The sequence below is a fragment of the Lissotriton vulgaris genome, chromosome 4_1 (genome assembly GCF_964263255.1).
Source record: "Lissotriton vulgaris chromosome 4_1, aLisVul1.2, whole genome shotgun sequence".
NCBI lineage: Eukaryota > Metazoa > Chordata > Amphibia > Caudata > Salamandridae > Lissotriton > Lissotriton vulgaris.
Window position 1 is genome coordinate 1,387,574,692 of NC_141691.1, and position 24,072 is coordinate 1,387,598,763.

General features: G+C 48.0%; 1 protein-coding gene across 1 annotated transcript in view; it reads right to left on the minus strand.

The window, feature by feature from the left end:
* The window catches only part of ESCO1 (establishment of sister chromatid cohesion N-acetyltransferase 1), a 431,983-nt gene that overhangs the window by 233,919 nt on the left and 173,992 nt on the right, over positions 1-24,072 (minus strand). Inside the window, exons 3-4 of the mRNA XM_086965629.1 lie at positions 21,812-21,923; positions 11,563-11,635 (exon numbers count right to left, since the gene is read on the minus strand). Of these exons, the coding sequence (XP_086821755.1) occupies positions 11,563-11,635; positions 21,812-21,923 (185 nt within the window). The remainder of the gene's footprint in view (positions 1-11,562; positions 11,636-21,811; positions 21,924-24,072) is intronic.

Consider the following 24,072-nt stretch of genomic DNA (forward strand, 5'->3'; position numbering starts at 1 on the left):
TTCAGAGTGGAGCTTCAGAGTGCAGAGTGGAGCTTCAGAGTGGAGCTTCAGAGTGCAGAGTGGAGCTTCAGAGTGGAGCTTCAGAGTGCAGCTTCAGAGTGGAGCTTCAGAGTGCAGAGTGGAGCTTCAGAGTGGAGCTTCAGAGTGGAGCTTCAGAGTGCAGAGTGGAGCTTCAGAGTGCAGAGTGGAGCTTCAGAGTGGAGCTTCAGAGTGGAGCTTCAGAGTGCAGAGTGGAGCTTCAGAGTGCAGAGTGGAGCTTCAGAGTGGAGCTTCAGAGTGCAGAGTGGAGCTTCAGAGTGGAGCTTCAGAGTGCAGAGTGGAGCTTCAGAGTGGAGCTTCAGAGTGCAGCTTCAGAGTGCAGAGTGGAGCTTCAGAGTGCAGAGTGGAGCTTCAGAGTGGAGCTTCAGAGTGCAGAGTGGAGCTTCAGAGTGGAGCTTCAGAGTGCAGAGTGGAGCTTCAGAGTGCAGAGTGGAGCTTCAGAGTGGAGCTTCAGAGTGCAGAGTGGAGCTTCAGAGTGGAGCTTCAGAGTGCAGAGTGGAGCTTCAGAGTGCAGAGTGGAGCTTCAGAGTGGAGCTTCAGAGTGCAGAGTGGAGCTTCAGAGTGCAGAGTGGAGCTTCAGAGTAGAGCTTCAGAGTGCAGAGTGGAGCTTCAGAGTGGAGCTTCAGAGTGCAGAGTGGAGCTTCAGAGTGGAGCTTCAGAGTGCAGAGTGGAGCTTCAGAGTGCAGAGTGGAGCTTCAGAGTAGAGCTTCAGAGTAGAGCTTCAGAGTGGAGCTTCAGAGTGGAGCTTCAGAGTGGAGCTTCAGAGTGGAGCTTCAGAGTGGAGCTTCAGAGTGGAGCTTCAGAGTGCAGAGTGGAGCTTCAGAGTGGAGCTTCAGAGTGCAGAGTGGAGCTTCAGAGTGGAGCTTCAGAGTGCAGAGTGGAGCTTCAGAGTGCAGAGTGGAGCTTCAGAGTGCAGAGTGGAGCTTCAGAGTGGAGCTTCAGAGTGGAGCTTCAGAGTGGAGCTTCAGAGTGGAGCTTCAGAGTGGAGCTTCAGAGTGGAGCTTCAGAGTGGAGCTTCAGAGTGGAGCTTCAGAGTGCAGAGTGGAGCTTCAGAGTGGAGCTTCAGAGTGGAGCTTCAGAGTGCAGAGTGGAGCTTCAGAGTGGAGCTTCAGAGTGCAGAGTGGAGCTTCAGAGTGGAGCTTCAGAGTGCAGCTTCAGAGTGCAGAGTGGAGCTTCAGAGTGCAGAGTGGAGCTTCAGAGTGGAGCTTCAGAGTGCAGAGTGGAGCTTCAGAGTGCAGAGTGGAGCTTCAGAGTGCAGAGTGGAGCTTCAGAGTGGAGCTTCAGAGTGGAGCTTCAGAGTGGAGCTTCAGAGTGGAGCTTCAGAGTGGAGCTTCAGAGTGGAGCTTCAGAGTGGAGCTTCAGAGTGCAGAGTGGAGCTTCAGAGTGGAGCTTCAGAGTGCAGAGTGGAGCTTCAGAGTGGAGCTTCAGAGTGGAGCTTCAGAGTGGAGCTTCAGAGTGCAGAGTGGAGCTTCAGAGTGGAGCTTCAGAGTGCAGAGTGGAGCTTCAGAGTGCAGAGTGGAGCTTCAGAGTGGAGCTTCAGAGTGCAGAGTGGAGCTTCAGAGTGGAGCTTCAGAGTGCAGAGTGGAGCTTCAGAGTGGAGCTTCAGAGTGGAGCTTCAGAGTGCAGAGTGGAGCTTCAGAGTGGAGCTTCAGAGTGCAGAGTGGAGCTTCAGAGTGCAGAGTGGAGCTTCAGAGTGGAGCTTCAGAGTGGAGCTTCAGAGTGGAGCTTCAGAGTGGAGCTTCAGAGTGCAGAGTGGAGCTTCAGAGTGGAGCTTCAGAGTGGAGCTTCAGAGTGGAGCTTCAGAGTGCAGAGTGGAGCTTCAGAGTGCAGAGTGGAGCTTCAGAGTGGAGCTTCAGAGTGCAGAGTGGAGCTTCAGAGTGGAGCTTCAGAGTGCAGAGTGGAGCTTCAGAGTGGAGCTTCAGAGTGCAGAGTGGAGCTTCAGAGTGCAGAGTGGAGCTTCAGAGTGGAGCTTCAGAGTGCAGAGTGGAGCTTCAGAGTGGAGCTTCAGAGTGCAGAGTGGAGCTTCAGAGTGGAGCTTCAGAGTGCAGAGTGGAGCTTCAGAGTGGAGCTTCAGAGTGCAGAGTGGAGCTTCAGAGTAGAGCTTCAGAGTGCAGAGTAGAGCTTCAGAGTGCAGAGTGGAGCTTCAGAGTGGAGCTTCAGAGTGGAGCTTCAGAGTGGAGCTTCAGAGTGGAGCTTCAGAGTGCAGAGTAGAGCTTCAGAGTGGAGCTTCAGAGTGCAGAGTGGAGCTTCAGAGTGGAGCTTCAGAGTGCAGAGTGGAGCTTCAGAGTGGAGCTTCAGAGTGCAGCTTCAGAGTGGAGCTTCAGAGTGCAGAGTGGAGCTTCAGAGTGGAGCTTCAGAGTGGAGCTTCAGAGTGGAGCTTCAGAGTGGAGCTTCAGAGTGGAGCTTCAGAGTGCAGCTTCAGAGTGGAGCTTCAGAGTGGAGCTTCAGAGTGGAGCTTCAGAGTGGAGCTTCAGAGTGGAGCTTCAGAGTGGAGCTTCAGAGTGGAGCTTCAGAGTGGAGCTTCAGAGTGCAGAGTGGAGCTTCAGAGTGGAGCTTCAGAGTGCAGAGTGGAGCTTCAGAGTGGAGCTTCAGAGTGCAGAGTGGAGCTTCAGAGTGGAGCTTCAGAGTGCAGCTTCAGAGTGCAGAGTGGAGCTTCAGAGTGGAGCTTCAGAGTGCAGAGTGGAGCTTCAGAGTGGAGCTTCAGAGTGCAGAGTGGAGCTTCAGAGTGCAGAGTGGAGCTTCAGAGTGGAGCTTCAGAGTGCAGAGTGGAGCTTCAGAGTGGAGCTTCAGAGTGCAGAGTGGAGCTTCAGAGTGGAGCTTCAGAGTGCAGAGTGGAGCTTCAGAGTGGAGCTTCAGAGTGCACAGTGGAGCTTCAGAGTGCAGAGTGGAGCTTCAGAGTGGAGCTTCAGAGTGCAGAGTGGAGCTTCAGAGTGCAGAGTGGAGCTTCAGAGTAGAGCTTCAGAGTAGAGCTTCAGAGTAGAGCTTCAGAGTGGAGCTTCAGAGTGGAGCTTCAGAGTGGAGCTTCAGAGTGCAGCTTCAGAGTGGAGCTTCAGAGTGGAGCTTCAGAGTGGAGCTTCAGAGTGCAGAGTGGAGCTTCAGAGTGGAGCTTCAGAGTGGAGCTTCAGAGTGGAGAGTAGAGCTTCAGAGTAGAGCTTCAGAGTGGAGCTTCAGAGTGGAGCTTCAGAGTGGAGCTTCAGAGTGGAGCTTCAGAGTGCAGAGTGGAGCTTCAGAGTGGAGCTTCAGAGTGGAGCTTCAGAGTGGAGCTTCAGAGTGCAGAGTGGAGCTTCAGAGTGGAGCTTCAGAGTGGAGCTTCAGAGTGCAGAGTGGAGCTTCAGAGTGGAGCTTCAGAGTGGAGCTTCAGAGTGCAGAGTGGAGCTTCAGAGTGGAGCTTCAGAGTGCAGAGTGGAGCTTCAGAGTGGAGCTTCAGAGTGCAGAGTGGAGCTTCAGAGTGGAGCTTCAGAGTGGAGCTTCAGAGTGGAGCTTCAGAGTGGAGCTTCAGAGTGCAGAGTGGAGCTTCAGAGTGCAGAGTGGAGCTTCAGAGTGGAGCTTCAGAGTGCAGAGTGGAGCTTCAGAGTGCAGAGTGGAGCTTCAGAGTGGAGCTTCAGAGTGCAGAGTGGAGCTTCAGAGTGGAGCTTCAGAGTGCAGAGTGGAGCTTCAGAGTGGAGCTTCAGAGTGCAGAGTGGAGCTTCAGAGTAGAGCTTCAGAGTGCAGAGTGGAGCTTCAGAGTGGAGCTTCAGAGTGCAGAGTGGAGCTTCAGAGTGCAGAGTGGAGCTTCAGAGTGGAGCTTCAGAGTGCAGAGTGGAGCTTCAGAGTGGAGCTTCAGAGTGCAGAGTGGAGCTTCAGAGTAGAGCTTCAGAGTGGAGCTTCAGAGTGGAGCTTCAGAGTGGAGCTTCAGAGTGGACAGAGTGGAGCTTCAGAGTGCAGAGTAGAGCTTCAGAGTAGAGCGTCAGAGTAGAGCTTCAGAGTGGAGCTTCAGAGTGGAGCTTCAGAGTGGAGCTTCAGAGTGGAGCTTCAGAGTGGAGCTTCAGAGTGGAGCTTCAGAGTGGAGCTTCAGAGTGGAGCTTCAGAGTGCAGAGTGGAGCTTCAGAGTGGAGCTTCAGAGTGCAGAGTGGAGCTTCAGAGTGGAGCTTCAGAGTGCAGAGTGGAGCTGGAGCTTCAGAGTGGAGCTTCCGAGTGGAGCTTCCGAGTGGAGCTTCAGAGTGGAGCTTCAGAGTGGAGCTTCAGAGTGGAGCTTCAGAGTGGAGCTTCAGAGTGGAGCTTCAGAGTGGAGCTTCAGAGTGGAGCTTCAGAGTGGAGCTTCCGAGTGGAGCTTCCGAGTGGAGCTTCCGAGTGGAGCTTCCGAGTGGAGCTTCCGAGTGGAGCTTCAGAGTGGAGCTTCAGAGTGGAGCTTCAGAGTGGAGCTTCAGAGTGCAGAGTGGAGCTTCAGAGTGGAGCTTCAGAGTGGAGCTTCAGAGTGGAGCTTCAGAGTGGAGCTTCAGAGTGGAGCTTCAGAGTGGAGCTTCAGAGTGGAGCTTCAGAGTGCAAAGTAGAGCTTCAGAGTGGAGCTTCAGAGTGGAGCTTCAGAGTGCAGAGTAGAGCTTCAGAGTGGAGCTTCAGAGTGCAGAGTGGAGCTTCAGAGTGCAGAGTGGAGCTTCAGAGTGCAGAGTGGAGCTTCAGAGTGGAGCTTCAGAGTGGAGCTTCAGAGTAGAGCTTCAGAGTAGAGCTTCAGAGTGGAGCTACAGAGTGGAGCTTCAGAGTGGAGCTTCAGAGTGGAGCTTCAGAGTGGAGCTTCAGAGTGGAGCTTCAGAGTGGAGCTTCAGAGTGGAGCTTCAGAGTGGAGCTTCAGAGTGGAGCTTCAGAGTGGAGCTTCAGAGTGGAGCTTCAGAGTGGAGCTTCAGAGTGCAGAGTGGAGCTTCAGAGTGGAGCTTCAGAGTGCAGAGTGGAGCTTCCGAGTGGAGCTTCCGAGTGGAGCTTCCGAGTGGAGCTTCCGAGTGGAGCTTCAGAGTGGAGCTTCAGAGTGGAGCTTCCGAGTGGAGCTTCCGAGTGGAGCTTCCGAGTGGAGCTTCCGAGTGGAGCTTCCGAGTGGAGCTTCAGAGTGGAGCTTCAGAGTGGAGCTTCAGAGTGGAGCTTCAGAGTGGAGCTTCAGAGTGGAGCTTCAGAGTGCAGAGTAGAGCTTCAGAGTGGAGCTTCAGAGTGGAGCTTCAGAGTGGAGCTTCAGAGTGCAGAGTAGAGCTTCAGAGTGGAGCTTCAGAGTGCAGAGTAGAGCTTCAGAGTGGAGCTTCAGAGTGCAGAGTGGAGCTTCAGAGTGGAGCTTCAGAGTGGAGCTTCAGAGTGGAGCTTCAGAGTGGAGCTTCAGAGTGGAGCTTCAGAGTGGAGCTTCAGAGTGCAGAGTGGAGCTTCAGAGTGGAGCTTCAGAGTGGAGCTTCCGAGTGGAGCTTCCGAGTGGAGCTTCCGAGTGGAGCTTCCGAGTGGAGCTTCCGAGTGCAGAGTGGAGCTTCAGAGTGGAGCTTCAGAGTGGAGCTTCAGAGTGGAGCTTCAGAGTGGAGCTTCAGAGTGGAGCTTCAGAGTGGAGCTTCAGAGTGGAGCTTCAGAGTGGAGAGTGGAGCTTCAGAGTGGAGCTTCAGAGTGGAGCTTCAGAGTGGAGCTTCAGAGTGGAGCTTCCGAGTGGAGCTTCCGAGTGGAGCTTCCGAGTGGAGCTTCCGAGTGGAGCTTCCGAGTGGAGCTTCCGAGTGGAGCTTCAGAGTGGAGCTTCAGAGTGCAGAGTGGAGCTTCAGAGTGGAGAGTGGAGCTTCAGAGTGGAGCTTCCGAGTGGAGCTTCCGAGTGGAGCTTCCGAGTGGAGCTTCCGAGTGGAGCTTCCGAGTGGAGCTTCCGAGTGGAGCTTCCGAGTGGAGCTTCAGAGTGCAGAGTAGAGCTTCCGAGTGGAGCTTCAGAGTGCAGAGTAGAGCTTCAGAGTAGAGCTTCAGAGTGGAGCTTCAGAGTGGAGCTTCAGAGTGGAGCTTCAGAGTGGAGCTTCAGAGTGGAGCTTCAGAGTGGAGCTTCAGAGTGCAGAGTGGAGCTTCAGAGTGGAGCTTCAGAGTGGAGCTTCAGAGTGGAGCTTCAGAGTGGAGCTTCAGAGTGCAGAGTAGAGCTTCAGAGTGGAGCTTCAGAGTGCAGAGTGGAGCTTCAGAGTGGAGCTTCAGAGTGCAGAGTGGAGCTTCAGAGTGGAGCTTCAGAGTGCAGAGTGGAGCTTCAGAGTGCAGATTCAGAGTGGAGCTTCAGAGTGCAGAGTGGAGCTTCAGAGTGCAGAGTGGAGCTTCAGAGTGGAGCTTCAGAGTGCAGAGTGGAGCTTCAGAGTGGAGCTTCAGAGTGGAGCTTCAGAGCGGAGCTTCAGAGCGGAGCTTCAGAGCGGAGCTTCAGAGCGGAGCTTCAGAGTGGAGCTTCAGAGCGGAGCTTCAGAGTGGAGCTTCAGAGTGGAGCTTCAGAGTGGAGCTTCAGAGTGCAGAGTGGAGCTTCAGAGTGCAGAGTGGAGCTTCAGAGTGCAGAGTGGAGCTTCAGAGTGCAGAGTGGAGCTTCAGAATGCAGAGTGGAGCTTCAGAGTGTCAAGAGCAATGCCAATAGCTCTAACTTTAACAAAGGCAAAACCATTGCATTGTAAATGCTTGTTATTTTACCGAATCACATGCTCATGCTGCTGCCTGGTTTGTCTACATGCACACAGGCAGAATCACTCGGTACAAAATGGCTCCTGTTCACTCGTCAGTACGGTCTTGCGCCGCCCCACCTTCCCCCTGCCAAATACATTCATTCCAAATACTGCTTATTTTCATATCAGACTGACTTCTCACATCTGGGATAGCAGGGGCACCTTCCACAGTGATTAGTGCTTCACAAAAAATAATTCTCGGCTAGCGCTCAGAAGCCTTGAAGCTTTGATTGAATGACACTGCAGTTTGATGCCCCGCTCGTTTTTTGATGCTATGCGTTCCAGACACTGATTTTATTAAGACTCACTTGGAGCTCTAAACTGTCACTTGATCTTTCTTTGGGTCATTTCGTTTGCCCGGAAGGACTAACATATCTGTGAAACCCTCTTCTTTTATAGTTTGAGTATCGTCTTCGTTTAGCAGGATAACATTATACATTTGAAAATACAAATATCCGGGAAGAGCAGAGAGCAAATCTCCGCGATGTTGGGCATTCTCCTATCATAAAGGAAGCGTGTTGGTGGGACCTGTGGCATCTAACGCATCATTTAACCCTATATGCGTGGGCACCTACCATAATAATGTATAGGATGAGTTTGTTCCGTTCCCGTTTTTAATTTGATGTAAAACTCAAATCACTGCACACTCTCTACTACACACTATCTACTACACACTCTCTACTACAGTCACTACTCTCTACTACACACTCCCTACTACAGTCACTACTCTCTACTACACATTCTGCTACACACTCTCTACTACAGTCACTACTCTCTGCTACGCACTCTACTCTCTACTACACTCTACTACACACTCTCTACTACAGTCACTACTCTCTGCTACGCACTCTACTCTCTACTACACACTCTCTACTACACACTCTCTACTACAGTCGCTACTCTCTACTACACACTCTACTACAGTCGCTACTCTCTACTACACACTGTACTACACACTCTACTACAGTCACTACTCTCTACTACACACTACTACACACTCTCTACTACAGTCACTACTCTCTACTACACACTCACTACACACTCACTACTACAGCCACTACTCTCTTCGACACACTCTATACTAGACACTCTCTACTACACACTATCTACTACAGTCACTACTCTCTACTACACACTGTACTACACACTCTACTACAGTCACTACTCTCTACTACACACTACTACACACTCTCTACTACAGTCACTACTCTCTACTACACACTCTACTACACACTCACTACACACTCACTACTACAGCCACTACTCTCTTCGACACACTCTATACTAGACACTCTCTACTACACACTATCTACTACAGTCACTACTTACTACACACTATCTACTACAGTCACTACTTACTACACACTCTACTACACACTCTACACTACACACTCTACACTACACACTCTACACTACACACTCTACACTACACACTCTACACTACACACTCTACACTACACACTCTACACTACACACTCTACACTACACACTCTACTACACACTCTACTACACACTCTACTACACACTCTACTACACACTCTGCTACACACACGCTCTACTACACACTCTACTACACACCCTCTACTACTCTCTACTACTCTACTACACATTCTCTACTACTCTACTACACACTCACTACTTTCTACTACACTCTACTACAGACTCTCCACTCTCTACTCCACACTCTCTACTCCACACTCTCTACTTCAATCTCTCTACCTCAATCTCTCTAATTCAATCTCTCTACCTCAATCTCTCTACTTCAATCTCTCTACTTCAATCTCTCTACTTCACATTCTGTATTACACACTCTCTACTACACACTCACTACTCTCTACTACACACTCTCTACTACACACTCTACTACACTCCCTACTACACATTCTCCTACACACTCTACTACACACTCTACTACACACTCACCACTCTACTACACACTCACCACTCTACTACACACTCACTAGTCTCTACTGCTCACTCTCTACTACACACTCTCTACTACACACTCTCTACTACACTCTCTACTACACACTCACTACTCTCTACTACACACTCACTACTCTCTACTACACACTCACTACTCTCTACTACACACTCTACTACTCACTTACTACTCTCTACTCACTCTCTACTACTCACTACTACTCTCTCTACTACTCACTACTACTCTCTCTACTACTCACTCTCTACTACTCACTCTCTACTACTCACTCTCTACTGCTCATGACAATGCCATTTATTTATCTGTTTCCAAAACCAACACATAAATAAAACATTTGTCATTTACAATGCCAAAAGCGCTAACTTTTGCAAAGGCGAGACCGTTGCATTGTAAATGCTTGTTAATTGCATCTTAAAACTGAACAAAGTTGAGCTGTGCCCGCAATAACAGCACTGTATGATGCACCAACTGTATGTATCGCTGCCCCGATTGTTTTGTTCATATAAAATAAAAAAATATTTAAAAAAAAAAAAAAAGTCGTCATCATTTTACAGGTCAACTGAGGGTTTGTTGTACCGAGTCCTCTGATGATGGCCGATCTGCAAATTCGAATGCCTCGGTCTTTAAAAGCCTTTTTTTAGTAGAAATACGCGGTTCGATTTTAAGATGGGTCAAACACAAATAAGATGAATAAACTCTTGCCGTGCTGCACCACATAAGCTGCATGTTATGTCGCCTTTATACTACCATGCAGGCTGATCGGCCAAACTTGGTGATACCACAAATCTAATCGCCATTAACTTTCGTTTCAAGTGGGGCATATGTGTTGTACTGAGGTATTTTGCCGGTCGAAGTGATGTATCGGATTGGACAACTATCCAAGCATGGGATCTTTTGGCTAAAGTGCGTTTGTCTTCTAATGAGGATTGTAGCTTAGCTGCTTTGTTGGTTATTCTGCGGAAGACTTGTAAGGGGGGTTCTGTGCCCAAAGTTCAGTTGTATTAGTTTCCTTCAGTGCTATTCTCAGGAATTTCCCATAACTTGAGCTTGGATCATCTTCCTGAGCATGCCACAGGGCATCATTTAAGATATTGGATCAGTTCTGCCAAATTTTTTACCATGTTTTAATAGCAGCAAATTTTCTCCCCATCTCCTGTTGTATGAGGCTGAATTCCAGTCGGACACGGGCCGGGGATGCATTCTGAGGTAGACTAAAGATTTTTTTATAGGTCTTTGTTTGGAGCGAGCCTAGGAGTTTTGATTCCTTGCCATTTAACACTATGCATGCATAGGTTACTGTAGGTAGTAGTTTCGCGGCCATCACTGCTGTTAGTGGCTTAAAGGAAGGACCCTCTACTTTTTTTGAAAGAGCAAAGAAAGCATAAGTGAGGACGTTTCCTTTTAAAATTACTTGATTATTTGACTAATTTGAATAAAGAAAGAAAAAGAAAAAGAAGACTTACTAATATCTTAATGAGAATAGAGGTTTTCAAATCTAATGCAAACTCACATCATTGAAAGAACGTGGAATTGCATTTGGTATTTGCTTGTGATGCTGAAATGGCTCTTTGAATCATAATACAGTGACCAAGATCCGTCCCCTAAAAAAAAGAAGTGACCGGCGCAGGGACAGGGCCCAACCCTGCAAGTGATGGTAAGTGTAATGGTAAACCATATTCAAATTTTGGGCTCAATCCACGCCATCACCATTCTTTAAGCATAGCCTCAAAGGTGCTTGAAACATGCCCTTTTTCACTGGTACTATATACGATGAACATGATGCACCTCCTTCATAAATTGGTTGAAGCTTTTTATGTCCTCCATTTTCACCTTCGTTTGTTGAAATGTTAGTATTTGAAGTTTTGTACATCAATAAAAACATTTAACAAAAAGAGAGGAGGAAGAGCCGTCACCCCAAGGAAATTGCTCCTTGAGCATTATCACATTAAGCTGTTAGATTCAAAGTTAGAATTGCATTTTTTCAACATTTGTAAATGGAACATTTCTTCTTGTACCACTCTGATGACTATTGTAATATAAGTAAATAAATAAATGCAAACACTTCTTGGAGCACACGGGGCAGGGATATCCTTTCTTTTTAGTGAGAGTGATAATTACATCTTATAGGTGCAAGATGTTACTCTTAATCAAGACAGGCTGTTTAGAGACTATCAGCCAGATTCATCAAAGACCCGTTTTGCGAGTCTTTAATAGCGATTCAAAAGGAATCGCTATTACAGACTCGCAAAACGGGATTCATGTAGGAATCGCAAAATACGATGCGATTCCTACACATTCCTTATTTGCGATTAGCAAATTGCTAATCGCAAATAAGGAATAACTCCCCATTCATTCCTATGGGCCAAAAGGCCCATAGGAGTGAATGGGGAGTATTCCTTATTTGCGATTAGCAATTTGCTAATCGCAAATAAGATAGCGATTTCAAGGGTGCCAGGGGTGTCCAAAGGACACCCTGTAGCGCCCCTCAAATGCCAATTTAAACAGGTGTTGTGCACACACATGTCCAAAGGACATGTGTGTGTGTAACATGCAAAAGAAAAAATGCACTAAAGTGCTTTTTTCTCTTTTTTCGCAATTTACCACGAAGTTAGACTTCGTGGTAAATTGCGACCAAATATTGCAAATTCGCAATTTCAAATTGGTTGATGAATTGCATTTAAGGAATCTCTATTAGAGATTCCTTAAATTCAATTCCTCGCAAATATGCGATTTCGCTAATAGCGATTTTTGCATTTGGGATGATGAATCCCAAATGCAATAATTGCACTCGCAAAAGGCCAGATTCTCAGAATCTGGCCCTTTGCGAGCGCAATTTCGCTTGATGAATCGGGCTGTAAAAGGCCCAAAATCCACCCTCATTATAGACAGTTCAATTAAAATATTTTTCAAAAAACATACCTTTTCTCGCTATTCTCAGAGGCTTGAACAGTGAACAAGTTGCGTCCAGGCACTAGCTCAATGGGCATGGAGTCTACAAAGTAATCACAAATATGCTTTTGTTATTAGAGTTTCAAGTTTGAACACAAGTGTAACAATTTTTTTAAACATTTTCTTAACATATGTGGTTTAAAAAAGAAATCTCAGTTTAGAAACAGGGAACCCTACCGGTCTATTCCATCCAAATCCGCTTCTTTGGGGGGGGGGGGGGGGGGGGGGGGGGGGGGAGAGGTGCTCAAATACCTGCCAAGAACATGTATGCAAAGTGAGGAAGTTGAAGGGGTTTCAGCCTCGTTCTCAGAGAATCGGGGATCTTGAACTTGTTCACAATAGTCTGTTTTCTCAATTATCATGGGCTCACACATCGAAGCCATGCACTAGGGACCCATGACAAAGACCGAGCCTATAAATCAAATTTCTAAATCGTCCTGCCAACTGCTCTCTCAACAAAGAGGTCTGCCTGAAGCCACTGTAGAGGTACCCACTCTCACTTTGATGTCATGCACAGACGATGACACTGTGCACAAAAACTGGCATTCCAAGGGCCAGAACCATCTTGGTCATTGATTACCTTACCAACGTAAAAACATTTAGGCTGTTACTCCCATACTTGCACAGCCAAAGTTAAAAGTCTCAGGTGAAGGCTATCTTGTTAGGGGGTTGGGGAGGAGGATTGGGGGGGAGATGTACACAGAGTACATGCAATCAGCACGTGTGATAATCTTTAAAGGAATCAGATTAAATGTCGGGTACAAATCAGTAAGCTGTAACCAACCTGTAATGGACCTGATCGATACAAGGTCCTCGATCAAAGTGATGAAATCACAAAACCTCCCACAATAACCAGAACCAACCCTTCATCCTACCACATCTTATTATATAAAGGAACATAAAGGAACATTGCACACCAACCACCCTGCAAGGTTATTACTACTCATATTGATCACAAAGACCACATTGTCGTTGCTAAAGTGTCAAGTCAGTCAAGAAATTTGTATAGCGCACTACATACCCAGAGGGTTTCAAGGCGCTTAGGAAGGGGAGGAGGATTATTTGTCAAATATCCACGTTTTAAGCTGCTTTCTGAACGCTAGGTGGTTCTGGGTGAGGCGAAGGTAAGCGGGGAGTGAGTTCCATGTTTTAGCAGCTAGGTATGAAAAGGATCTGCCTCCCATGGTGGTCTTGTTGATGCGAGGTACAGTGGCGAGGGCTTGTCTGGAAGAACGTAGTTGGCGGGAGGGGGTGTAGAAGGACAGTCTAGAGTTGAGGCAATCTGGTCCGATGTCGTAGAGTGATTTGTGTGCGTGGGTAAGCAGTCGGAAAGTGATCCTCTTATTGACGGGTAGCCAGTGGAGGTCTTTACGGTGACCAGAGATGTGTTCGTTGCGTGGGATGTCTAATATGAGCCTGGCTGAGGCGTTTTGGATTCGTTGGAGTTTCTTCTGGAGTTTTGCGGTAGTACCCGCGTAGAGGGTGTTTCCGTAGTCTAGTCGGCTCGTGACCAGAGCGTGGGTGACTGTTTTTCTTGTTTCGGAGAGGATCCAGCGAAATGTTTTTCTGAGCATGCGAAGAATGTTGAAGCAGGAAGAGGATACGGCGCTGACTTGTCTGTTCATTGAGAGTGAAGAATCCAGGATGACTCCAAGGTTCCGAGCGTGGTCTGTCGGGTGGGTGCTTTTCCGAGGGCTTCCGGCCACCAGGAGTCGTCCCATGCAGAGGGGGATGTACCTAAGATGAGGACTTCTGTTTTGTCTGAGTTCAGTTTCAGACGGCTTTGTTTCATCCATTCGGCGACTTCTTTCATTCCTTCGTGTAGGTTAGTTTTGGCGGTGCTGGGGTCATTGGTGAGAGAAAGGATCAGTTGAGTGTCGTCCGCGTAAGAGATGATGTTGAGGTTGTGTTGGCGTGCGATGGCCGCGAGGGGGCTCATGTATACGTTGAAGAGGGTGGGGCTGAGTGAGGATCCTTGAGGTACGCCGCAGATGACTTCAGAGGCCTCGGACTTGAATGGAGGAAGGCGGACTCTCTGGGTTCTTCCGGTGAGGAACGAGGTGATCCATTCAAGTGCTTTTCCTTGGATTCCGATGTTATTGAGGCGTTGTAGAAGGGTGCTGTGGCAGACTGTATCGAATGCTGCAGAGGTCGAGGAGGATGAGGGCGACTGTGTCACCATTGTCCAGTAGAGTTCGAATGTTGTCTGTTGCTGCGATGAGGGCGGTCTCAGTGCTGTGTTTTGCTCGGAAGCCAGATTGTGAGGAGTCGAGGGATTTGTTGGCTTCGAGGAAAGCGGCGAGCTGGTTGTTGACGGCTTTCTCGATGACTTTGGCCGGGAATGGAAGAAGCGAGATGGGGCGGTAATTTTTGAGTTCGGTGGGGTCCGCTGTTGGTTTTTTCAGAAGGGCGGTGAGTTCAGCGTGTTTCCAATCTTCTGGGAAGGTAGCGGAGTTGAAGGAGCAGTTGATGACGTCTCGGAGGTGCGGTGCTATGACGGAGTCTGCTTTGTTGAAGATGTGGTGAGGGCATGGGTCTGTGGGGGATCCTGAGTGGATGGAATTCATCAGGCGGATGGTGTCCTCAGTGGAGATTGGGTTCCAGGCGTTAAGGGTGTTCACAGGGGGAAGATGGTCAGCAGATGGTGGGGTGGGTTGGTTTCCGGGTTGGTTGTCAAAGCTGTTGTGGATGTCTGCAATCTTGTTGTGGAAAAAAGAGGCTAGGGAGTCGCAGAGGGTTTGAGAGGGGGTGATGTCGTTGGAGTTGGCCGATGGATTGGAGAATTCCTTGACGATGTTGAAAAGTTCCTTGCTGTTGTGGGCGTTGTTGTCGAGTCGATCCTTGAATGCTGTTTTCTTGGCTTTCCGGATCAGTTGGTGGTGAGTGCGGGTGGCGCTTTTGAAGGCGTCCTTGGTGCTGGTGGTTGGGTCTTTTTTCCAGGCCTTTTCAAGGGAGCGGCAGAGTTTCTTGGACTTCTTGAGATCATCGTTGAACCATGAGGCTTTCTTGTTGCCAGGTTTGCTTTGACGTTTTTTCAGTGGTGCTAAGGTGTCGGCGGTGTTGGATAACCATAGGGTGAGGTTGGTGGCGGCTTCGTTGGCGTTAGAAGAGAGGGCTGGGGAGTTTCGAAGGAGCGATGCGGAGATTTGGTCCGTGGTGATTTTGTTCCAGTTTCTTTGCAGGGTAGGTTGGGAGTGGTTGATGGGTTTCGGCTTGTTGTAGGTGAAGTGAACGCAGCTGTGGTCGGTCCAGAGGAGATCCGTAGTGTGGCTGAAGGAGACATGATTGCTGGAAGTGAAGATGGGGTCGAGAGTGTGACCTGCGATGTGGGTGGGGGAAGTGACTAGTTGTTTCAGTCCGAGGTTGGCGAGGTTGTCCACGAGGGTGGCGGTGTTGTGGTCGTTTATCTTTTCAAGGTGAAAGTTGAGGTCTCCCAGAAGAATATAGTCTTTGGAGGGGAGCGCGTGTGGGGTGATGAAGTCCGTGATGTCCTCACTGAATTTTGCGCGGGGTCCTGGTGGTCTGTAGAGGAGGGTGCCTCTAAGTGTGGTCTTGGGGTCGGTGTGGATCTGGAAGTGAAGGTGTTCGGAGTTAGCGAGGTTGGCGTCAGAGCTGGTTGAGATGCGGATTGATTTCTTATGGACGATAGCGATTCCTCCTCCTGTGTGGCTGGTACGGTCTTTGCGGGTGATCTTATAGTCTTCAGGGATGGCAATGGTGATATCTGGTGCGGAGGAAGCATTCATCCATGTTTCCGTAAGGAAGGCGATGTCCGGAGAAATGGTGTCTAGTAGATTCCATAGGTCAATGGCGTGCCTGTGGACCGAACGGGTGTTGAGAAGGATGCATTGTAGGTGGTTGGGGTCGGGAATCTGTGGTGTAGTTGTAGCGGAGATGTTGTCGGTGCCGCTGAATTTGCAGGAGTAGCAGGAGAAAGGTCCATGGGTATGTCCAGGAGCGGCTTGGACGCAGTTGGGGGCGCGACCGGGGTTAAGGGCTAGGAGGGTGGCGGCATCGTAGGTAATGCGGGGGGGCTGGGAGGGACGGGGGCCAGGGAGTCTGGCGCTGGGCGCGGTCCAGGCGCGGACGGGCGCAGACGGGCTTACCTTTGGCGCACCTTCGGCGCGGGTTGGGCGCGGACGCTGCGCGTGAACGCTGCACGCGGGAACAACTGTCATATATGGATAGTGGAGGGGGAGGGGCGAGGGCGTCTCAGCTGGGAGGCGGGTCGGGCACACGAGGAGCACAAAAACAAACAAAATGGAGGCGGAGGGGGGAGCAGGGCGGAGCGCTATTGGCTAACGCGCAAAACAATGTAATTAACAGCAAGCACAGTCAATACTTCGAGCGCTAAGGAGGCAAAGCGTTAGACAAGCAGGCGAAATTGAATGCAGCTGAAATAAGTCTTTAGCAAAGCAGCGCTACGATACCACGAGTCTGCCAGGGATATAGGGAGCGACCACTCGGACCGTGAGGAGGAGCGAGTCACAGCGTCTAGGAGCCGAGGAGCGCTATTAGAAGTCAGTGGGAGGGCGTCTCAGCTGGGAGGCGGGTCGGGCACACGAGGAGCACAAAAACAAACAAAATGGAGGCGGAGGGGGGAGCAGGGCGGAGCGCTATTGGCTAACGCGCAAAACAATGTAATTAACAGCAAGCACAGTCAATACTTCGAGCGCTAAGGAGGCAAAGCGTTAGACAAGCAGGCGAAATTGAATGCAGCTGAAATAAGTCTTTAGCAAAGCAGCGCTACGATACCACGAGTCTGCCAGGGATATTGGGAGCGACCACTCGGACCGTGAGGAGGAGCGAGTCACAGCGTCTAGGAGCCGAGGAGCGCTATTAGAAGTCAGTGGGAGGGCGTCTCAGCTGGGAGGCGGGTCGGGCACACGAGGAGCACAAAAACAAACAAAATGGAGGCGGAGGGGGGAGCAGGGCGGAGCGCTATTGGCTAACGCGCAAAACAATGTAATTAACAGCAAGCACAGTCAATACTTCGAGCGCTAAGGAGGCAAAGCGTTAGACAAGCAGGCGAAATTGAATGCAGCTGAAATAAGTCTTTAGCAAAGCAGCGCTACGATACCACGAGTCTGCCAGGGATATAGGGAGCGACCACTCGGACCGTGAGGAGGAGCGAGTCACAGCGTCTAGGAGCCGAGGAGCGCTATTAGAAGTCAGTGGGAGGGCGTCTCAGCTGGGAGGCGGGTCGGGCACACGAGGAGCACAAAAACAAACAAAATGGAGGCGGAGGGGGGAGCAGGGCGGAGCGCTATTGGCTAACGCGCAAAACAATGTAATTAACAGCAAGCACAGTCAATACTTCGAGCGCTAAGGAGGCAAAGCGTTAGACAAGCAGGCGAAATTGAATGCAGCTGAAATAAGTCTTTAGCAAAGCAGCGCTACGATACCACGAGTCTGCCAGGGATATTGGGAGCGACCACTCGGACCGTGAGGAGGAGCGAGTCACAGCGTCTAGGAGCCGAGGAGCGCTATTAGAAGTCAGTGGGAGGGCGTCTCAGCTGGGAGGCGGGTCGGGCACACGAGGAGCACAAAAACAAACAAAATGGAGGCGGAGGGGGGAGCGGGGCGGAGCGCTATTGGCTAACGCGCAAAACAATGTAATTAACAGCAAGCACAGTCAATACTTCGAGCGCTAAGGAGGCAAAGCGTTAGACAAGCAGGCAAAATTGAATGCAGCTGAAATAAGTCTTTAGCAAAGCAGCGCTACGATACCACGAGTCTGCCAGGGATATTGGGAGCGACCACTCGGACCGTGAGGAGGAGCGAGTCAAGTGTTTGTTGCCCAAGTCAGGATCTTTCCATTTACACACGTCTGAAAATATAAGCTGCTACGGTGTCAGCACTTGCGAACTAAGTTACATTCTAAATGACTTTAAAGCAAGTTTCAAGAGCTTAGAATGCCTGAAGGGCAAGATGGTGCAGCTGTAAATTGGCCACACAATGCATCCTGCAGCATATCACAGGTTGTGTGCTGCATTCCAAAGGAGGTCCAAAGTAGAAGCAGAGTTTATTTTTTTTATATTTGCATTATTAAGAACGCAGAGCTCTATATGAACAGAACCAAGCCGCACAGTGAGCTATTGTTCAGATACAGATATACATACAGAGCATATCGATACATCAAAATGTCCCACATAGCTCACATCTTAGCAGCACAGTATACAGCACGTCAAGAATACAACTCCACTTGGAGAGCATTATGTCAGCTCACAGGCCTTCCAAATTTCCCTCAGGGAAGGCAGAGAGCCCTCTCCAGGGAAACTGAACATGATTCCAGTCAGACATGGTCCAAAATACAAGGGACATTGTCATAAGAGTTAGCGTGCTCATCACTCAAGTCGGCGTTCTGCTGCGCCATCAGAGGTGCCCAAAATGCCCCTGGGTCAGGAGTGTACAAGCATCAGCCCGCAATAGATATCCAACTGTTCCTGGCAGTAAGTGGCATCCTGCAGCCAGCAAGCCAAATTAATGTGCGGGGCACCTGTTCCAATGAATTGCCACTCTGCGTCTGGCCAACAATGTAGCAGTGAGCTCACACACACACTTGGAGTGTCCCTAACGTATTCAAGCAAAGCTACTAGCTGTAAAGTTGTGCAATATACTTTATGCAGGTATTTGAAATGAATTAAGCAAAGTATGTAATTTGGGGCAAGGGCCTTCGATTGGGTTCAGCAGAATCACCACTGTTCCTCGGTAATAGGGGTTTCCAAATCAGCGGACCAGGCACACATATCGGGCTGGTCTCCTAAAGGAGAAGCAGAGTTGGCTTGACTTGAAAAGGATAGCTTCATTGAAGAGGTTTAACCACATGGCTGCTGGGCGTTTCCCCCCCCCCTGTGCTGGAAAATGCCATTTTGCTGTTTCCATGACGAGCTCAGCTCGTCATCAGCACACAACACCTGTGGGTGATGACGAGCTGAGCTCGTCATCAGAATCGAAAGGGTTAAGGACCAACCCAGTGGGTCTCCTGGATCATAGCATAGGCCCAAAATACAAAGCCACCTCAACATTATATTTATGTGAATTTACATCTTACAAACACTGCCATTAGGCATAAATATCTCCGTAAAGCGATAGTTACGGAGCTGGCTGTTAAGGTCAATGAGGTTTACGGGTTCTAAAAAAAGGATTTCCTGTAGTTCAGTCTCCTAGAAAGTACTGTAGCTCATGTTCTATATTAAAACCATTTTCCACTTTCTGTTTCATTATCCACAATGCTTCACGCCTTCTTAGATGTGATTACCTGTTCCCACCTCTGGGGTCCCTGGTCACATGGCCAATGCCAAAATGTCTAAAGCTCCAGTGAAGTCCCTGTACTTGGTACTCACTTGAATGATCCGCTACTGGATATTTGACATCACTAGATTTGGCAGCCCTGATGTGTTTACCAACTCTGTCTCTGAGCACGTATTGTGCTTTCTACTTAGATGTGGTTACACTTACACATAACATATACCACACATTTTGTACTGCAATTAATGTGAGAGAATATAGTGTATTCTCGAGTTTCCCCATTTCTGACAATTTTGGTTTTGTCTAATACCCACCTACATACACATCCCACCTACACATCCCACAATGACCGCATTTATAAATTCCCAGTGATTGCTGTGTGAGCCAATTCATCCGTAGCTGCTGTTTCAGAGAGCTGAGGCTCAGTAGGGCCCGCAGCGACCTGCTTTCAATACTATTTGCTCTCAAAAGGGTTGACAACAGGGAAGACACAGCCGATCTGTTGCTTATACTATTACCACAACTTTATGAACTGTATGAAGAATGAACTGTAATATGAGGTTTAATGTCTAAGCACTTTCACCAACATGGAGGCTGGGATGCACGGGCTTCCACCACGCTTTGATCAAAAGGCCTTGATAAATTTTGTCACAGGGTGATTGTTGTTCACACTGTAGGCCTATGCCTATGTAAAATGATTTTTGTTTGTTCTATTCTAGCCCTGACGAAGTCGTGGGGCAAGACGCCCATCGACGAAACCCATGTTGGCTGAGGGCACAGGACCAATGAAAGAATTCATTTTTGATATGAATGGACTTTCTGGGCAATACCTATGACAAATGTGTATCTAACTTTTCGTGGGCTTACAGGCTTGGTGTTGAACACATCAGGGTTACTTGTCGGAGGCCAATGCAAAGGCAAAGCATCATCAGTACCCTAAACAAGGTCAACAATATCTGGAACCAGGAGTAAGCTCATGGCCTTCTACCAAAACCAATGGGGAGTCTATTTCAACTGCACTGGGAAGCCTTCATTTTCCTCTTCAGGTGCCCAGAAGGTCTTTGAGTTCTTTACAGCAACCCCTAGCCAGGGAACCCACTGGAATAGGTAGGAAAGGCCATTAATATTCTGGACCCAAAAACAACTGTGCTCAATAAGAGACGCAAAGAGTCTGACACAGGAGCCCTTAATGTGATATTCACTTTAAGAGATCATGAACGAGTGACACTTCTGTCTGGGCCTTATACGTTAAAACAAATCCATGGCATCCCTGGACCTGCTCTTGTAATTGTAATCATTTTTAAGACATTCCTCTGGTTCGGTCTCATAATGGGTTCCAAGCCTAGAGTCAAAGCACCAGTATGCTCACACGGTGATATATGAAGGTATTGGAAAAGGGGTGCAAGGAATGAAAGAGGGGTTAGATGGTCTGCTGGAGAGGAGTCCACTTGCAGTGGTAGCTTAGACATCCACTGTACAGAGGTTGGAGAGATGTGTAAGATGGAGGTCTAAATGGACTTCATGGGTATCAGGACATACATATAAAACAGTTTTGGCGGTTTGGGAGAGAGGGAGGAAATATCAGATCCAATGGGGAGGCGAAATGTAAAACTACCTTGTCAGTCTTGAAAGAAGGCCCCCTGATCAGATTAATCAAAGGTCTCAAACATGTACTACAGTGCCACATTCTGAGTTTGCTGCAACAGGCTTAGAGGACGCCCCTGCACAATTGTGTGCATTACCTCAAAGTGGATGTGTGAGGACATTGAAATGGTTACACTACCACCCCCCTCTAGACCAGAAATTCATTAAGATTAAACACCAAGGTAGGGCAGGAAAGAATCATGAAAGATATTCTCATCAGAGCGTGCTCATGGGTGATTTCTTTTAGAGAGTGACTCAGTGAAGGGATCCTCCAAAAGATGGTAGGGGAAGGCCTTACGTGAATCCTATGTAAAGGTTCAAACCCAATGTCTTATCACATGGCCTGTGGGAACTCAAACTGTTTATTCTTCGAATCATGTGCACCCAAGGGGAAGGAAGAAACTTTGAATGAGGAGAAGTAACTATCAGATCTTCAATAACAAAATGAGCAACTGTGTCAGGAGGGATACCCAGAATTAAAGGGGTAGCAGCCTTCTCTGGACTTTGCTTCCAACAAGTCAAATTACTTTTTGCCAAGCAAGCCTGGTGCCAGTGTCAAAAATTAGGAAATGCAGTGCATCCTTACCATTAATGACTATGGGGCATCCATGGACTGAAAGAAGCAGACTATCTGATGGTGGACTGTGCTAAAATGTGTGCACTATGCTCAAGCATCCAGCTCATTCAAGATGCACAATAGCGAGGGGCTTCTGAATGATAGTAAGTGAGGAAGAATCCTTGCCCAGAACGTAGATGGAAGCTATCAATTCCTGAAATGTGAACCTCAAAAACAATAACAACGGGCTTCAGCCTAGTTCCTAGTTTGCACAGTGTTTTTAACAAACCGTGTGTCAATGGGCACATGGATTCACACTCAAATGCTAAATTAATTAATTGCTATTTGAAAGCAAAGTACCCGTCCATTTTGGGTAAATGTTATTCAGTCAATCCATTGCACTCCTGTACAAAACCCAGCTGCATGCTACGACAAGGAAGACTAACCTATCTACCAGGATGTTACTACTCAAAGGGGCAAATGAGAATCTGTGCCCTAGATGCCAAATCTAGAGTCCGCAAGGAATTCATACCGTTGTCATGTATGTAGACAGGTAGTTCAGAGCAGATAAGCTCAGATCTAACTTTTGAGACTGCGACTCCTAGAACTGGAAATTCAGAGAGAGGGTGTCAATTGGAACAAACCTGGAACTGACTGGATGGCTTTTTCCCTTGAAACTGATCTGGAAGTTAGGATAATGTGCTCCTAACATCAAATGCTGCACCACTGCTTACAATTGGGGACTCTCCATGTACACCAAACATTTACCTTCTAGCTCCCAATCTCCAATGTCCAGTTTTGATTGCTTTGGAGCACGCGGTGTGGCAAGAACTTTCTTCGGTGAACCTTCTGGACTTGAATCCAAACGTAAACTGAAACTCTGAAAAATGGATTCTTTTTTAATATATGGTTGTAAGACACAAACTACTAGCTAGCAAACGTTTCAACAGCTACGGGATTGGTCTAATGTTAAAAATCATAAATTCCTGCAATATTAACCTTCAGATTCTGTATAGGAGCACTTAACTAGTCTAGTAAGGTGTGCAATCAGAAAGATTAAACTAGGCACAATACACAGTTTAATTTCAAATGTTTTCATGGTCACTCGCACAGATAAATCAGGCCCTTATGAGAATGTTTACATTGACAAAATATTAAAGTATGGATATTCTAGCTCTTGTAAAGATTATCCTGCACTATGTGCTGTGTGATGAATGTCTCAAACCATAAATACACAATCTCCAACAAAGCATATTGGTTAAACTTTTAGTGTTTGCCCCCGATTTTCCAAACTCAGGAACCAACTTGCATTAGGGAATAAAATCTTCTTTGCAGGAGAGTATGTGCCACACTCTGGCCTTTATTGGCACAGCAAAAGAGGGCCTGGTACAGCAGGGTAACAGAAGAGGATATCTTCATGCTAAAGTAGATATTCTATAGATACAGATGTACAAATACCAAACGCACACATCCATCTTCCCATTCATCAAAGGCCCAGGGGGCACACCATTGCTCTGAGATGAGGTCCTAGGTCTCGTCTCCATGCCTTGGGGCAGAAACACAAATAATTTTTCGATTTCGGTAGGTGCCTACAGGGTTCGATAATCTTTCCACAACAGCATGGTTATATGAGCATGTGTGATGAGTCCAATCCTTCTCTAGACCAGATTGTTCAAGCAAACCTGTGCTACAGTTGAGAGAAACTGTTCTACCTAGCAGACTGTGTGAGAGAGCTATGGAGAAGACCCGACAACGGAATATGGAAGTGAGGTCCAACCTGTACCATATATCACCAGCCTGGGCTAGTTCCCTATGCAGTAATCTACCATGTGTCACTTAATTACTGATTTGAAGACATACAGTTTCTAAAAGGATCCCCCTTCATCTCCAAAACTGTACTAAACTGGAAAAATGTTTCAGAAGCCGAAAGACCAAAGGAAAAACCGACCCTGGTGACTTGAGTCAGTACAGCACAAGCCTGTCTAGCCCTTGGGTCCCTTAGATTTCAACCCCTTACACTGGGAAGGTCTATTTCGGGAACCTCCCAAAAACCAGCCTGCTCTGCTCCTCAAGCACTGACCCACTACACTAAAACATTCATGACAGTTCAATACTCATCTGTAAAACCGGTCACCCTAGTCCATTTACACAACAGACATACTTCCGGTCACTCAAGGTGGTAGTGTCATTCCCCATTTGTGCACACTAACTGCAGCATCCCCTGAAGGAGAGGCGAGAACTCAGTAAATTACAAAGCAAGAAAATGGGCCTCAACACCTTCTTAATTACGGAGTCCCACATTCTTCTACCTCTTTCACCCAAGAGCCCCTTTCTTTTGTACTTTGGCATTGTACACCTATTCTGTTAAGTGTCCGGTTCTGTGTCTCACTCTCCTCAGGTCTTCCTTATGGGCTCCTTCGCTGTGATCAACTGACACATCCTTCATAACTAAACACTGGCAGGGTTCTAAGCAAGAACCTTGCAGATAGTGACAAAGACAATATATGTGTATGTATTTGTGCCTGAGTCTACAGTTAACAAGTGAACAACTATGTCAGCCACATTATTCAAATGCTCGCAGTCCCACAGGGAAGTACCTTTTAAGAAGAATGACTCAAGAGAAGAATAAGCAAGTTCTAAGGCTCAAATTGTGTGACTGGCACTGGTCATCAGTGCTCACTTTTCACCACTACTAAATAATGGGTTTTAAAGAGCTGTTTTTGTGTGATTCGAAGCATACCAACAAGTCGTAACAAGCATTTACAATGCAAAGGTCTTGCCTTTGCAAAACTTAGAGCTATTGGCATTGTAAATGACAACATTTTTATTTATCTGTTGGTTTTGATCACAGGTAAATAAATGGCATTGTCATTTACAATGCCAATAGCTTTATCTGTCGCAAATGCGAGACCTATTGCATTTGCACACGCACACACACAGAGCCACACACATAGCCATACACACACAGACACACCGAACCACACACACACACACACAGAGCCACACAGAGGCACACACAGACCCCCACA